The sequence below is a fragment of the Stegostoma tigrinum genome, chromosome 11 (assembly GCF_030684315.1).
Source record: "Stegostoma tigrinum isolate sSteTig4 chromosome 11, sSteTig4.hap1, whole genome shotgun sequence".
Taxonomy (NCBI): domain Eukaryota; kingdom Metazoa; phylum Chordata; class Chondrichthyes; order Orectolobiformes; family Stegostomatidae; genus Stegostoma; species Stegostoma tigrinum.
Window position 1 is genome coordinate 46,785,828 of NC_081364.1, and position 17,548 is coordinate 46,803,375.

At 39.4% G+C, this 17,548-nt stretch overlaps 1 protein-coding gene across 8 annotated transcripts in view; it reads left to right on the forward strand.

Annotated features, from left to right (window-relative positions):
• The window catches only part of magi1b (membrane associated guanylate kinase, WW and PDZ domain containing 1b), a 402,251-nt gene that overhangs the window by 262,201 nt on the left and 122,502 nt on the right, over positions 1-17,548 (forward strand). Inside the window, exon 1 of one of the 8 annotated variants that reach the window (XM_048547405.2) lies at positions 13,433-13,466. The exons of the other annotated variants lie outside the window; for them this stretch is intronic. Coding sequence (XP_048403362.1) covers positions 13,448-13,466 — 19 coding nt within the window. The 5' untranslated portion in view covers positions 13,433-13,447. Of the gene's footprint in view, positions 1-13,432; positions 13,467-17,548 lie in introns of those variants that run through there. 8 annotated transcript variants of the gene reach the window in all.

Below are 17,548 nucleotides of genomic sequence, written 5' to 3' on the forward strand. Positions count from 1 at the left end.
TAGTGAATCAAATTCACTTTAGGAGAGATTTGCGCAAAAAGGATGTGAGCTAAAATGTGCTTCTGAATTAAATTGTGGGCAAGGAAGTGAAAATAACTAACTAATAAAAACCTTGGAAACAAACGTGAAAGTGATTGATGTGCAAATATCTTGTGTGAGAAAAGCTTTGGGAGCCTAACTACTAGAATTTCAAAAGATAGCAAGAACTGGATGCTGTTTTATTATTCATGCTCAGGATGTGGACATCGCTGATGAGGCCAATGCTTATTAGAAATCTCCAATTGCCATTTTCCAGAATCTCAGAATTGTTATTGCACAGGAAGTCATTTGACTTACTTGCACCTATCGCCTTGAGCCAATCTCCTGCTTTTTCCCTTAATCTCTGCACACATTTCTATCTCTTGAATGCCTCAATTATAGCTGTGTCCAATATATTTCTAGGCAGTCATTGCATTCCATACTCTAACTACCCATTTTTTGAAAAGGTTCTTTCTATATTCCCCTTTCTTCATTTGTCTGTCTCTTTAAATGTACACACTCTAATTCTTTTTTTCTTTTAACAGCTTCTTCCTATCTCCTTTGTTCAGCCCACTCACGATTTTTAAAGCCAGTATCAATTGTCCCCTCAGCTGCATTTTCTCCAAGGAGAAAAGCCCCAACTTCTTCAATCTGTCCTCACAAATGAAATTTCTCATTCCTGAAGACATTCTTTTAAGTTTTGCAAGTGGTGCAATAAACAGCCATTAAATCACCATCTTGACTTGGAACCATACTATCATTCTTTCACTTTCACAGAATCAGAATATGGAACACCCTGCTAACAACATATAGACTTGAGAAGTAGTTCAAGAAGGTAATCTTTTTAAGGGCAATTAAGAATGGTCAATAAACTAAGGTCTTCCAGTGACACCCACATTACTAAAAGAACAAAAAAGAACATGCACATGGTGAAGATATACCCACAATGCTGTTATGTTGGGAGTTCCAGGGCTTTGACCAGAAATGATAAAGGAATAGTAATATTGTTATTAAGTTAGAATGGTGGATTGGAGGTTTGGAGAGACTGCTGTAAGAGATAAGAAGTGGCAATCAGTGCTTTGACAAATCGAACGAGGTTGGAATACAATGAAGAAATGTTCTAGAAGTGGAAAAATCTAGATTTACTGACTGATTATCACAAAGCTGAGCACATTGCTAGTGTCACATACTGTGGATCTCAGCCAGTGTCTTGAATGGAGCCAGAGATGAGGTCAAGACTTTTGGAAATCAAAAGGGATGGTTTTGGTTCAGCAACATCAGATTAAAAGAGCCTTTAAGTTCATTACAGGCAAACTGTCCACCAGACAGTGAAGAGAATTTTGCCACAATTTTTGGTATAGTGGCAGCGCTAGAGAGATTGACTTGGACATTGTCAACCTGTAGTTGAGAATAGACCTGTTGTTGTCAGATGATTTTCCAAAGATGTGACATGTAGGTGATAATGTATAAAGAATGTAATCATAGAAAACATGCGTGTCTTTGCAGGCAAGGTCACTGAAAAGGAAATCTGTCTGAGCAGATAAATGGCTGTATTGAGTTGAATAGACTCGAACCTAAGAACTAAAACAAGGTAAAAGCAGTCCTAGTGTGGGGCAGTGGAAAGTTCAATAATGGAGGTGTAGGATGAATGAAAAGTCAAGCACGTTATTGTTAATGAAGATTTACCTTTTTTAACATTAGTCTTAGTATCGCAGCAACTGGAAAGCAACAGGGTCCCTAACTTGGGAACTTTGTTTGAAGTGCCTGTGAATTGGTTTGAACTGCTTAGCAAAATTATGTTGCTTCAACTATTTGTGTAATACTTGTCACAAGTAAATATCTAACCTGTTACACCACAATTATTTTTGTAAATGTGTATATACAATGTGTTTACAAGGCAACATTTTTTCCAATAAACGTGTTGAGATAAGAAAACGAACATCACCAAACAGTGGTTCGTGCATATTATCCTGAAATACTTGTTCACAAGCTTTTAGTCAACTGCTGCAGATATTACATCCTTTTTGAGCGAGGAAAGGGATGAATAATCCAATGTTACCATTAAGTGTTACAGCTCTACCTGTAACCCTGCTTATAAATAGGCAGTTAAATAATATAATATTCATTCCTGTTTGGTAGTAATCGCTGAGACTGAAATGTTTAGTTGAGTGGCACCACTGTTTTTGTCTGAAGCTATGCAATTCAAATTGAGATCATGCAGAAAATTTACAACTTTGTTCATTGTTGAGTATAAGCATTGCAATTATATTAGCTCATTTGTTTCTTGGAACTATTGCAGGACAAAAATATCTTGGATTTGCTATGAATTGCAATACTTAACCTGTGCTTGATGTTAAAAATCTCTAATTTAAAAAAAAATTCTCAAGCAAGTTCCCATCAATGATATCAGTTGGTAGCCGTATGAAGGACCTGGTGTGGCTGCCATTGGCAACAAAATCTGCACAGCTCTTAATGGTGAGACAAATCTTCTGATGATCCCAAATGTCAGAATGACACAGCTAAGTCTTTCTTCCCTTAGTGTTTTCTAATTTAATAAACATTAAATCATCAAGCCCTTCTGAATTAAATCTCGTTTTGTCGTGTGCATTTGCAAATCGCTTCAAATAATGTGTATCTTATAAATAACTAACACTATGACAACTGTTAAATTTCTTCAAACTGGGATGTTATGGATCGATGTTGGTTTCACTAACTGTATTGTTCTGTTCAGGTGAGCGATATTCTGCTCCTTTATGAACTTTCATTTGGAAGTCACAGTTTAGTTTGAAAAGGATTTTCAGTCAGCATTTAACTGTTTATGCACTGTATTCATTAAAGACATGATTAATGGTATAAAAGAAAAGGATAATCTTATTGTATTTAACCCAGTCTAAGCAAAATCATAAATTCTGATTTTTGCATACTTATTCTCTCTGAGTTCGCCCATGCACAAATAAATTGCAGTGAGACAATAGTTCTTGAATATTGGTGACGTTTTGTGCAATGGGATATTGATAGATTTGGTGAATGGACAAAACTGCGGCAGATGGAGTTCACTGTAAGCAAATTTGACGTTACCCATTTTGGACTGAAAAAATATAGATCAGGGTACGTTTTAAATGATATGAAGTTAAATATAGTGGACAAACAAGGAGACTTGGGGATTTAGGTACATAGATCTTTAAAATGCCATGAATGGGACAAATAAATAAGAAAGCGAATGGAATGCTAGTCTTTATATCTAGAGGATTGGATTTTTAGGATACAGATGTTATGCTGTAATTATACAAAACCCTGGATATACCCCATTTGCAGTAGAGAGAGCGAATCTGGGCACCACACCCTTGGAAGGATAAATTGGCTTTAAAGAAGTACTACATACATTTACAAGAAGATATCTGGACATCGGGAGATATGTTATGAGGAGAAAGTTACAAATTATGCCTATTTTCTTGAGAATTTAGAAGTTTAATGGTCGATCTAATTGATGTCGTTGAGAAATGAACAGGAAAAGACAGTGTAGATACAGTTAAATATTTCCACTGGTTGGGGATTCTAGAACTAGGGAACACAGTTCTGAAAATTAGAACCAGATTATTCAGAAGAAAAGTTGTAAGCTAGTTGTTTGGAACTGTCTTCCACAAACGGCAGCTGATGCTAGATCAGTTGTTAATTTTAAGTCTGAGAAAGATCATTTTTTGTCAGTGAAGGTATTTAAAGGATTTGAACCAAAGACCAGTCTATGGATTTAGACCACAGACCAGGCATGATCTTGCAGAATAGCAGAACAGGATCAAGGGGCTGAATGGATTCCACCTGCTCCTATATGGCTGATTTCAGGTGAAATTGATCGTCCTGCTGCTTTAGACATTGAGGAGGTATGAAGATGGAGACAGGTAATTCTTGTGTTCATCTGAAGAAATGAATTGGCATGTTGAGTTCTTTTTAAAATCACCTTCTGTGGCACCTGTTCAGTCAAATCAGGAGACAGAGTTTAAGAAGAGACTTGTGAGTGTGAGTGAGAGTAAAAGGGAACCCACTTAGGATTTTATTTCTTCAGTATCTCAATTATTTGTTCCGTTATTCACTGAACTCAGATACTTGAAACACAAAGGGCTGAATTGTTTTTTTTCATGACTTCTCTTCAACAGCCCAGTGATCAGAGTATGGTCATAACTTGTACATTCCGTTGCAGCTTAATTAGATCATGGTTGGGAATTTCTTTCTTAGTCAGTGTCCCATTGTGCAAGAGGTTTTGTTTTATTTTTATTTCCCCCAACCTGTTGAGTACATAGATAATTACTTAGATTTTGTGCTAATGAGTTAAGAAATGACCTACCTCCTCCTCCCTACCCTCATTCCCCTTACCCTTCCACATCCTCCAATGCCTTCATTCTGGGTATGCATTTTCAGCCAGGTGGCCTCCATTGCAGTATTGTGGAACACAGAAGGTACAGTGATTCAAGTGTGCAGTACAGCCATCTTTGACCGCAAACATAAGCTGCGGGAACATAGCTTTGGTCTATGTAACAAGATTCAATTAGAATTTCCCACCAGGTTTGTTAAAAAATCAATTTTTGATGTAAAGCATGATTTCATAACAGTAATAAAAGTTGTTCAGGTCTCATTGATACTTATTGTATGAAACAGTTTATTACATTGTTCATATTGCAGCATTATATAGCAATATTACATGCCTCCAATTTCTGTTTTGGGCCTGATCCACTGATGGAGACCCAGCGGACGATTGACATCCTATAACTAAGTTGGTTAAACTGAGTGAATTTTGGAGAATAAGCATGATCTACAAAAACCACTGAATCTTGAGCATTTGAAATATTTTCAAAACTGGCTTTGTACCTCCTTCATGTGTTTTTTTTAATCGATGTCTCCCCTTATTCATTGCTAACGTAGCTCCTGTGAGTTTGTGAAATTTCACTGCATTGTAGCTACAAAGCTGCGGAGGTGCAGCATTTCCTAATTTTCTAGCTTTTTGTTGGCCCATCTTAGAAATGTGACGTGGTTTCTTAAATAATCAAAAAGGTTAATGGAATATTGTCCTTTATCACGGGCAGCCTAGAGTTGGGAGGAGAAATAGTTGTATGCTGTAGTTGTGCAATATCCAGGGCAATCCTTGAATACTATATTTGTTTCTGACTGTCACATGTTAGCATGGATGTATTGGCCTGGAAGGGAATACAGTGCAGATTAACCATAATGATTCTAGGGCTTAAAGGGTTAAATTGAAGACAAATCACATATATTCATTTATATGTTTATATTCCATTGTGTACAGAAGATTTGGGAAGTAATCTCAAAATGTTTAAAATTATGACTGTAAGGGTGTTGGTAGAGCTTAGTGCAAGGGTCATCATCTTAAAATCAGAACAGGCTGTTCAGGGCATTTCTGCAAACACAAGTGTATGTTTCTCTTCCCCCAAAAAGCAACGGGTGCTCATAAAATTCCTACAGTGTGGAAGCAGACCATTCGACCCATTGAGTCTATACCAACTGTCTGAAGAGCATCCCACCCAGACCCACCCTCCCATCCTATCCCTGTAATCCTGCATTTCCCATAGCTAATACACCTTGCCTATACATCCCTGGACACTGTGGACAGTTCAGCATGGCCAATCCACCTAACCTGCACATTTTCAGACTGTTGGGGGAGACCAGAGCACCCGAAGAAAGCCCACGCAGACATGGGGAGAATGTGCAAACTCCACACACATTCTCACCCAATGATGGAACTAAAGCTGGGTCCCAGGCACTGTGAGGCAGCAGTGCTAACCAGTAAGCCACCATGATGAACTATTTGTTTATTTGTAAATGTAATGAGGTACAAATCAGTTGCAATCCAACTGAACAGCCTCAAGGGTTAAATGGCAGACTCCTGTTCCTGTGCTCTTGTACAGATTGCATCATTCAGCAAAAGCAGAGTTGCTTGTAAGAGTGAATAGCTGGTGCAGGTAATTCTTGCTGGACGAAGCAAGCTCCAGGAGCCAGAAGGGATTTTTATTTTTAAAACCTTAAATATTGTAAGTTATGGTTAGGTGAAATTTTGCTGCCATTTTGTAAGTTGAAAGTATTGCATTGCAAACAGCATCCAAACACCGACTTTTTGGGGGAAGACAAAAAATACATTTGTACTCATTCTGTGTTTGCAGAAATGCCCTGAACAGCATATTCTAGTTTTAAGATGATGAACCTTCCCCTGAACGCCATCAACACCTTTAGAGTAATAACTTTAAACACTTTGAGATTATTTCCCAAATTGTCTATACACAAAGCAATATAAGAACATAATATGGTTCTAACTTTGTTTTACTGCTTTAGGATTATCTGAATTTCAGATGCTAATAATACTCAGTTTTTTCTGGTCTAACTCCTTTACATAATTACTCACTACTCCAGGTTTGACACTGAATAGTGGAGGAAAATGAGAAGTTAATTTTTTTAAGGGATGGGAACAATTAAAGCGGTGTGTCACTGGAGCAATGAGAATCGGAAAAAAAAAATTGCAAACCCTGTCAAGACCATTAAAAGGCACCTTGACACATATCAACTTTTGACAAAACCAAAGAGGCAAGTGATTAAGATGTTACAGGCCACAATGAAATCAAAGGGATCCATAGGATCAGGTAGCAATTTATAGGCACATTTCTGATAATGTACCCCAACGCTCAGTTGACGTATTTAATGTGGTGCATTGCATGAGATTCTGTAGCAAAGATTTTCCTCTTTTTTCCCCCCACTCTTCCACCATAATCTTATAGGTCAATACTGGAGAATGCCTGCAAGGTGCTATTGTCAAGGTCACATTTGAACTTTACTATTGTGTCTTCTAGTAGCTAAAGGACAAGTACACAGGCGTAGCTTAATTGCTCACTCAATTCCTTTGTAAATGCCAACAGAAGTTGGGGAAGAGGTGGGAAAATGTCATACAAAATAAACTAATGGATACATGTTTGACTGAATGGCCTGCTTTTGCACTGTAACAACTCTGTGAGAAGTTCAAAAACAGTCTGTTGTCTATTCCAGTGAGTAGTTTAGTTTAACTCACATCTGCAGTAATTTTAACCATAGTTTCATGACCCCAGGTGATTAGGTTTCAACATCCTCTTGCATATTTTGAGTCTCCATTTTTGAAAGGTAGGAAGAAAGTTATTTGCACTTCTCCATGGGTTTAATGTCCCTGGTGGTCTTCCTAGACACCAGTGCCTTCATGAAAGTGAATGTGATTTGCATAGTAATGCTAATTTTAATGTTGGTCAGTGTCTCCTTACTTCAGTGAAAAGTCATTTTTTCAGCTGAAATTGCCTTTCTGAAAAAGCCTTGGATGTGAGTCCAGCTGATGAAATTCAAAACTTAATATTTAATGCAGCACATCATGACACAACATGTTCAAACTCTGCTGCGTGGTAGCCACTGGTGCCCAGATGGTAGAGCTTGGCATTTTCTGTGCTGATTCAGCCTCTGAGAGGGTAGGTAACTGGAATCGTCCCCAGGAGGGCTTTCCCGAGGCTGCAGAAATAGTTGGCAACATCTTGGCAACTGCAACCAAACAGACAACACAAGCTCCTGATCATTCTGGCATGCAGTACCATAAAAAGCATGGCCTGTTGTAATTGTACAATATCTGTAGAGCACCGGAGCCTGTGAACAGATGGGTTAATCAGACTTTTGCATCTCAATACGATGCCACCACTTGTCAGTGGTGCCACTGGTGTAAAGGGGAGTCCTCAGCAAAAGCGATCTGCATTTTGCTTCCTACAGCTGTTACAGTATGGGCAAGCAGGCATAATGTTTTGCATCCTTATGTGCCAGTTCTCTTTCCACTAGATATAACCTTGCTGGCCAACCCTGTGGTGCCAATAAAACAACTTGGCAAAGTTTTGAAAACTGGCACATTTGAAAATCAAAATGCTGGATGGTGTGACACTGTCGGGGAAAACAATAAATGTACTTAACTCTTCAAGTGTGTAGGCCACTCATTTGTAGATTCACCCAAGGCTGAATTCTTGGCCCGTTCATTGGACATGCAGGTGATGACATGGTTTGGAATGTGGAACCTTTCCTGGCACCCCATCAGTTGATTGGCTAATAGCTTCAAATCATCATCCAAGAACATGTGAAGAATTGAACCTTAAACCGGTAATAAATTCACATAATTCACTTCCACCAGATTTACCACCTTCTGACAAACTCTAAGAGAATGAAAATTGCCACCAATAGTGTCTGAGACACATTCTTGAAAGAATGAGAAAGCAAAATCCAGATAGAGATATACAGACCCTTCTGTCCAATTCGTCCGTGCTGACCAGATATCCTAAACTGATCTTGTCCCATTTGCCAGCATTTGGTCCATATCCCTCTAAACCCTCCCCATTCATATTATATTCATACATATACTACTTTCAAAAGATTACTTTTGAATGATGCAATTGTACCCCTATCCCCATTCCTCTGGTGGCTTGTTCTGTACATGCACCACCCTCTGCATCAAAAAGTTGCCCCTCCAGTCCCTTTCGCATCTCTAACTTCTCACCTTAAACATATGCTTTCTAGTTTTGGACCCCCCCGCCCCCTCAAACCCTGTGAAGAAGACCTTGGCTATTCACGCTGTCCATGCCTCTTATGATTTTCGAAACTTCTGTAAGGTCATCCCTCAGCCTCCGATGCTCCAGGGTGAAAAGTGTCAGCCTTTCCCAATAGCTCAAATCCCAGCAATAGCCTTACGAATCCTTTCTGAACTCTTTCAAGCCTAACAACATTTCTCCTATTAGCAGGGAGACCAGTTTGAACAAAGTATTCTAAAAGTGGCCTCACCAATGTCCTGTACAGCTCCAACATGACATCACAACTGAAATAATAAATGCACTGACCAATGAAGATAAGCGTGCCAAATGCCACCTTCCTCACCCTGTCTCCTTGCAAATTCACTTTCAAGGAACTGTGCGCCTGCACTCTTGCATCTCTCTTTTTCGACAACACTCCCTAGGGCCCTACCATTAACTGTATAAGTCATGCCCTGATTTGGCCGAACAAAATGCAGCACCTCACATTTATCTAAGTTAATCTTCACCTGCCACTCCTCAGCCCATTGTCTCATCTGATCAAGGTCCCATTGTACTGTGAGGTAACCTTCTGCACTGTCCACTACCTCACCAGTTTTGATATCATGTGCAAACTTAATAACCATGCCTTCCATATTCACATCCAAATCATTTATTTAAATGACAAAAAGAAGTGAACCCAGCTCCAATCCTTGCGGCACACCACTGGTCACATGCTTCCAGTCCGACAAACAACCTTTCACCACCAACCACTGTTTCCTACATTCAAGCCAATTTTGTGTCCAATTGGCCAGCATTCCCTAGATTCCAGAACAACCAGAAGTCAGAAATAGCAGGGAATGGACTACAAGCAATGGGGCATGTGCAGTAACTGGACTTATAGACCACCATCTCCCTTTTCACAGTTGTCATTGTTGTGATTTCAGTTTGTGAGGTGTGCCAGCAGTGATTCATCTGCTGTGGATTCCGAAATCTTCCTGGAGAAAAGACTCCTCCACTAGGCAGCTAGCAATTTGGCTGAAAACTACTTTACATTTGTGCGTCCACAATTTCACTCGATTCATTATATAGCATGGAAACAATTCCTTCAGTCCAACTCATCCATGCCGACCAGATATGCTAAAATGATCTAGCCCCATTTGCCAGCATTTGGCCCATATCCTCTTTACACTTTCTATTCAGGGACCTACCCTGATACATTTTTAAATGTTGTAATTGTACGTGCTTCCATCATCTCCTCTGGCAGCTCATTCCATACATCTCACTGCGTGAAAACATTGCCCCTCAGGTCAAGGACTCTGAAGACTTCTCAAAAATCTTTGCTCAGAGGAAGGCGAAACATCGTGACAACTATTTCATCAGCACCCAGCTGGGCTGGTGCGTCAGCCTACTGACTGACTTGAACGTTGCTATTCTTCAGTCTCATCAAGACAGTATAATCTCACTTTGACTCTCATAGGGTAAAACTTTCCTGGCACAGGCTTAGGGTAACATACAGTTGCCTTTAACTAGCTTTCACTGAGGTATAAGTTGCCTTGCAAAGTCCTTACTGAGGAGACTGTTTGCTTGACATTGGTTTTCAGTGAGAACCAATTTTCCATGTATTGGTTTGCATTGATGTGCAGTTTCCCTGGTACAGACTTTTACTGGGGCACAGTTTGACTGGCACTGGATGTCTGGGACAACTACCCCAAGCAGCTACTTTTAATTGCGAGTGGGTGTATTTGTCATATTATTACATTTCATGATCATCCAGCCAGGATAATACCTAATCAGGGCTGGGAAACCTTGCCTAATGTCAGCTGCCTTCCATGTTCATCCCCATATATTTGGAACAATTGGCAGTAGGAACTCAACCTGTCTGGTTATTTTCCCTTCATTACCTCAGTTTAAGCATTCTCATCGCTGCCTTCGGTAAAGTTGTTTCATTTTGCACAGATTACAGACTTTGAATCGAGAAGACTTTCATTTTTGTAGTCCAGTGTATCACACTCTGCATTTATTCACTTTGCGACTGAAGGTGCTACATATAAAGCAAGATTCAACAAGAATTACAAAAGTGTAAAAGTAGGGAGTAGAGTCTTATTAAAGAAAAATCAGCTTAGAAAAAGTTATAAGAATTCAAAAGAACATTAAGTATGAAAAAAACTATGAGAAAAGTACAAACGTTCAAAGGTGGGGTTACATTTCAGCTTTAAATGCTGCAGAATTGAACTTTTGATTACTTTTGAGCTTTTCATTTCATATTTAATTCAGTTTAAGGTCCAGAAGCTCCAATGGAGGGAGCTAGAAACCTTTCAAATATACCATGAATGGATTATTAATAGAAAATAATGTATTTGTCGATTAACATTAGGCTCAGCTGCTTCAGGTTTTATATTTGGACCGAAAAGTTGGGCAAGAACCTGCAAATCCTTCATGTGATTTCTGGGTCTGGCTGCATATGAGCAAAATTGTTTGTTCTTTGGCAAGTAATGCTGAAGGAGCGCAACTAACATCACATCTGCAAGGGAGCTGGGGTTGGGAATACTCATTATTAATGGACCAAAGTCCAGCTGCTTTCTTATTGATATTGATACAGTTGAACTGTTAAGCAAAATGTGTAGCCCTTCCTGAGTTTAACCCTTTCACTGAATGCTGACTGTCAATCAAATTATCACTGATGTTTATGGCGAACTTGGTGTCCATAGTTGATAGATTGGGAGAGGCCCAAGTTCGTACTGAGTTAGCTACGCTCAGCCAGGGTGGATATTGAGAACATAGAATTGGTCTTAACAATGCTTGATGCCAGAAGTCGGGCCCCTGATGATTTTTTTAATTGTAATGAGCAAAATCCTTAGTGCTGAAGTTCTGAAGAAGGGTCGAGGCCCGAAACGTCAGCCGTCCTGCACCTCTGATGCTGCTGTGTTCATCCAGCTCTACACCTTGTTATTTCAGATTCTCCAACATCTGCCTTTCCTACTATCTCTCATCCTCACTGCTGTCATCATTTTATAATGTTGGGCACCCAGACTGAGAAACCTTGGGTAGATCAACTGCCACCCATCCTGCTTGTTCATATTAATCAGCATTACTCATACCATGTTGGGAAGGATGATCACACAAAAATCTTGCACAGAAGGTAGTCTCAATTCTGATGAATCATAAATGTTTATTTTGTTATGCTTGTCAGATGGTTACCTAATATCTCAAATACATGGTTGTCTCTTGTGAAGCATCAGATTCAACTTAAGAGTAAGTACACGTTACTGTTGGCTATATTGATTCAACACTAGAATGACTCAAACCATACAGGCATACTTGTAGAAACGTAGTTAACTCCTCCTTGTAACAGTCCTTTTGCATCCTCATGGACAGAGCTTACCTAATGATATTAGTTAGCCATTTCAAGCATCAACTGTCTCATACAACACGAATCATTGCTGGAAGCAAGGTTGAGGATATTAAATGAGGTCAGAACCGAGTGCAAATTTGAAGCTTCCTCATGACTGACTGTTGTTTGCTGTTTGCTTTGGCCTCTTAAGAAGAAAAATAGCTAATTTGCTGCTGCAGTTTAAGACTGAGGACAGCATGCAGCAGATTGGGCAAGAGAAGAATTTTGCCGAAAAATATAAAGTGTGAATGAGGTATTTTTGAAAGCAGTTCATTGTCAGTTAAATGGAAAATCCAAAATCTACAATGCGTATTGTGTATATTCATTTCAGTGATTTTAATTCACTATTATAATCTTCAGAGATAAAACATACAGTTGTCAATCAATGTGCTGCACGCTGAATCTTCAGTTGTATAGTTTGTTAAATCATACTAAACGTAAAAATTTAAAGTGCTGTCTGTTGATATTAAACAAGATTACACTGCAACATATTTCAAAGAATAGAATGATGACGAGCAATGCTGCTTGGTCACTTGGCTTGTTTTAATTTGATAGAAGTACAAATGGATTAACTCTATCATGTTTCAGGTTCAGTAGGCGAGAGAGTAGTTCAGTGGTTTGAGTGTATGAGGCTTGTTTGGTTTTGTATATCACTACAGTGAGTGCACTTGTCAAATGGAAGTAGTCACTGTGAAGGGATGATTGCACAAAGCTGAACAGATTCAGCAGTGGTAATGCCACATTCAGATCCGTGTGCTGTCCAGCTTCCTCCAGTCTGATTTTGAGCTAATCCTCAGTGTCTCACTCATCATTTGCCTTTCAGTGTTGATTGTCAGGGTCACATGGCCCTTTTCTGGGTGATGCAAGTGCCTTGTTTGTCTGAAGACCATGTGGAGGTGGGCGGGTAGACAGCAGGGGAGGGGGGGTGAGAGAGAAAGAGAGAGGGTGCAGTCGATTCAGGAGTAAACGAGTGTGAATAGCATTCATTGAGTTGGTTTTGAGTGGAAGAAATCATTTGCAGTGCCTGTGGGCATTATAAAAGGAGCAGCTGTTGGTAAGTACTTGTTTAGATGCATGTAGATCAGCTCGAGATGAGCTGCTGAGAAGCCCGACTAGGAATTACAGTATGTGCTAGTTCTTTGTCTTTGTGAAACAAACTACAGAATTTAATGAGGATGTTGTTTCTTGAAATGATTCCTTTTGGTGACAAATGTCTGTTGCTGTGGCTCATGTGCAGTATACAGTTTATGAGGAGAATGGCTGCTACTGTGTGAAGTCCTTCTACTGGCATAAGGCTTGGGAAAGGAAAGCATTAATGTGTGTTGTATTGTGGTTAAACTCTTTTTTTTAAAAAAAGTGGTATTCTTTATTGAGAATCTGGCTCAAATAATGAATTAATTAGAGCTTGATCCTGTTCTTACTGCTGTTTGACATCTGCCTGCAGACCAGCTGCATTTTCCAGATGATTATCCCAGGACTAATGGTTCCTGCTGAGAAAGGTAGGATGTATGTGTTGTCTTTTTTTTTGCTGCTGGGCCTCCACAGACCGACAGCGTCTTTAAAATGACTAATTTTTAGGATTATGTTTCTTCCAGTCGCAGAATTTCATTTAAATCTTAGGTTCCTTAGCTTCCGGTTGGAGTAGATATGAATGCAATTAACTAGGCTTCAAATTTAAGCATTTTTTAGGCAGTGTTTCAATCAAGCTAGAGTTCAGCTGGAAATATGGAGAATTGGGAGTGTGTGAATTGGCCTTTTGTGTTTCCGCTGTATTGTGTTGGAGCCCAGTTTGAAAGCGCCAGCAGCCGCTAGTACACTGTACCTTAGAAACCAGGTTCACAGGCAGCAGTTTCTGGCAGATTCATTAAATTGATTTTCAGACTGAATGTTTCAAAACTGTAGTATGTAGGTTACTGTAGAGTTAGCTGCATCGGCTGGGACCTGATATAAGGTGTTGCCTAGAGGAAGCCGGTGTACGTTTGTGTGTAATGTGAGGATGAATTGCGAAAGCAAAATGTTGTTAGGGTTTAACTTGCAGCAATGTGGCTTGATCTGTGTGGTGCTAATGAGCAAATCCTCAGTTTGTAACAGAATTAAAGTAAATTTAAGGATGCGAATTGTTTACTTTTATTTCTGGATGATTTTGCCTACCATATTATCTCTACAAGTTGTTCGGTAGGAAGAGAGCAGCACACTTCATTTTTTTTTGATGATGCTGCCCATATTCATACTCAAGAAACAGCTCGAAAGATTCGAGTTAATGCTGTTGTATAGAGATTTTTCAAAATTGCAGCTAGCATTCAGCATTCAGAATCCGTTCAGCAATTCAGCCACTCAGCAACGAGCTCGATACCCTGCAGAGCGCTCTCATAAAATATTAAATCTGTCTTTGCAGAAAATAGGTTCCTAATCAAATACAAATTTGGGTACAGATTTTCATTGATATCGTGCTTTCCTAGAATGTAGCAGTGCTGTTGGCAAATAATTTGTTCTCAGAAACTTGGCGGATTTTTGCATGTTATGCTGTCGACAATCTTTTGTCCAACAAGCCGATTGTATAAGCTATTGTTTTGAGGTTTAAACCTGTTAACCCTTTAAGAGCAAAAATGTGAATGTTTCTCCTTTGTGTATGCCTTATTTCTTCTTACCAGATTAATTGCACTGCACATCCTAGAAAAGACAAGCTACTGCAGGTCTCTAAAGGCTTCACATTCTTTCAGTTTGATTTATCTTGCAGACGCTGTATTGATAATTGTCACGATTATCCCCTCCTGATCCCGGAGATGGGTGGAAATGGCCATGTGCTTTTTTTAAAAAAAATAAAAAAAATCAGGAGGGCTGGGGGGCGGCATTTGCTAGTATAGATCGCGCCGTGGCATTATGTATGACAGACAGCTTAAAAAAAGTTTGTTGCTTACTTCACTGAAGACAATTCCCCTTTTACACTTGGCAGTGCCTTGTCCTTGGACTAGAAGATAGTATTTCAGACTGTTAGCAAAAGAAGGGAGACCCCAGGCATTCGCTGATGCGGCCCATTCCAAATCGTACGGCAACACACAGCCTTCCAAATATTACTTTATTGTATTGTCAAATATGTTCAGGCTGATTACATTTTGAAATGTGACTTCATTTATCCCCAATGTTTCACTTGCGGTTGATATTTCAGTTCTAGGCAGTGTTGAAAGCTAATGTTCTGGCCAGAATTGCGTTTGAAATGACGGTGGCCAGGCATGACATGTTGAAATTCGCACGTATTGTTTTGAGTGCATTGTGGAAGGGATTAAGGGGTGGAATGCAGGTCAAAACATTGTGAACTGGGTTTAGGCAACTTAAAAGCACCATTAGGTGATTGTTTGAATTGCAGCGGATTGCAGAGGCGCTGTTTCACAGCAGTGACGCTCCCATTTGTCTGCAGTGCTTGGGAGTTAGTCGACAGCAGTTGACGATTGATGTTGAGGCTGGGAGCAAACAGCTGTTGATTTGATGATTAGTGTTTCATCTTTAACCTTTGGTGTGTTACAAGAATATTTATACACCTAGCGCTTCTTAATAGCTGTTGTAATTGTATTAACGTTAAACTGAGGGTAAATATAATTGTGAATCAGGTTTTTTTCTATGGCTTTTTTGAAAATTTTACACAATCTTTCTAAATGCTGCATTGCAGGAAGCAGAATTACATTTGCCAGTGTCAATATTAATTTTACGCAAATAACTTGGAGTATTATTAATTGTGGACTTCATCTTGCTGAGTGAGATGGTCCATGCTTGCTAACCCCCTTAGTCCTCAAAACATGAACATTTTCAATGACTTTGTTTCCCTGATGTTAATGTAGCATCACTATTATTACCCATTTGGTTTAGTCTTAGGTTGATATATCCATTTTAATTTAAGTAAGTTACTGGTATTATCAGTGTCTATTAAATAAGAAGCAAGATTGATCTTTCGTTGGCAACTCAGTGAATCTATGATTCTTGCATTGCTCCAGTCATCCCATGATATTGGAGTGACTGCAGTTTTGTTTTAAAAAAAGCACTAATCCATAATATTTCTGACTAAATCGTCAAATATTCTAAACAGTGTAATTCAGCCGGGACCTCTGCCACTTTACATTGCAGAGCCAATTCCTCTTATTTCGCAGCCCTGGGAGTTCTGGACCACTCACCAGTAACGGTGCCAAGAGGGTTCCAGATTACCGGCAAGAGGGGTAATGAAGAGGGATAGAAGGCACAGACATTGTTCCATAGTCAAAGAGAACCTACAGGAGAGGGATGCTCAGTCCATTGAGCTCAGGGTAAATGGCTCCATCACCACTAGTGGGGACTGATCATATTTGGTGCCAGCGTCCATGTGTATTCAGTAGTGATGACTTGAGGGAACAAAAATAAGCATAATGTTTATGTTACAACATTGTCCCTGAACAAAGGACTACTGTCATTCATAGTGTTCAAATGCGTAGCACACTAAACTAAATTGCTAATCCATTGCAAGCCACTTCTGTTTTGTATTCAGGGAAAGGAATTTGTATAACAGGTGTTGATAGAAGATGAGCTTGGTGTTTTTCAATAGCCTGGCTGTGGACTGTTTGGTTCCAGCCTCCTTGTCTCTAGCAGGTGGTAAAATACTCCTCGGATTAATGAAAGGGAGGTGCTGTGCAGGCTGGACCCACTGTTTGATTAATCTCAAGAGACTGACTATGTTTAAAGAAACAAGATATTATTTGTAATCATCAAACCAAGAAACTGTTATGCTTTTGGAAGAATTTAGTAATTCTACAGCAATGGTGTTCACTAGTTTTTGAACAACTTTAAATTGATGAGGAATGCACAGAAAAAGCCACTACACTTTATTTGGAGTAAAATAGAGACCTAAAAATAATCATCAGATCAACAACATTTTAAAAACTTTTAGTGCACCATATTCATTTTTTGAGAGATATTGATGATTTTGAGAGTTCCTTTATGGATGTTTTTATTTTACAGAAATAAATATCTAAGTTGGTGTCATAAATAACTCTAAGGTGGTTAGCTTCCTTAAAGTGAATAGAAAAAGTGTTTCAAATCATGAATGGAGAAAACAAAGCAATCATAGTAACATGTAAAAAAGCCAGGAAGCATTAGTGATATGGCTTATCGTCATTTGACAGCAGTAGCTTGTGCCGACTCCTATTCTTTGTTTAGACTCCCTACTCGTTACCCATGTGCAGTTTCTGTTAACCTCCCATTCATGTGTCTATCAAAATATGCCTTAAATGTTGCCAATGTGCCTGCTCCCATCACTTCCACTAGCAGGGCATTCCAGGCACCCACGACTCTCTGAAAAATTTTCCACGTACTTTTCCCCTGAACTTGTGCCCTCTTGTCATTGACCTTCCCACCCTGTGAAAAAACCTCTGACTATTCACCATCTTTATGCCTCTCAATTTTGTAGATTGCTCATCAGCCTTCGTCTTTCCAGTGAAAACAATCCAAGTTTATCCAGCCTCTCCTCATAACTCAAACCCTCCAGACAAGGCAGCATCCTGGTAAATCTTCTCTGCCCACTCTGCAAAGCATCCACATCCTTCTGATCATGAGGTGCCAG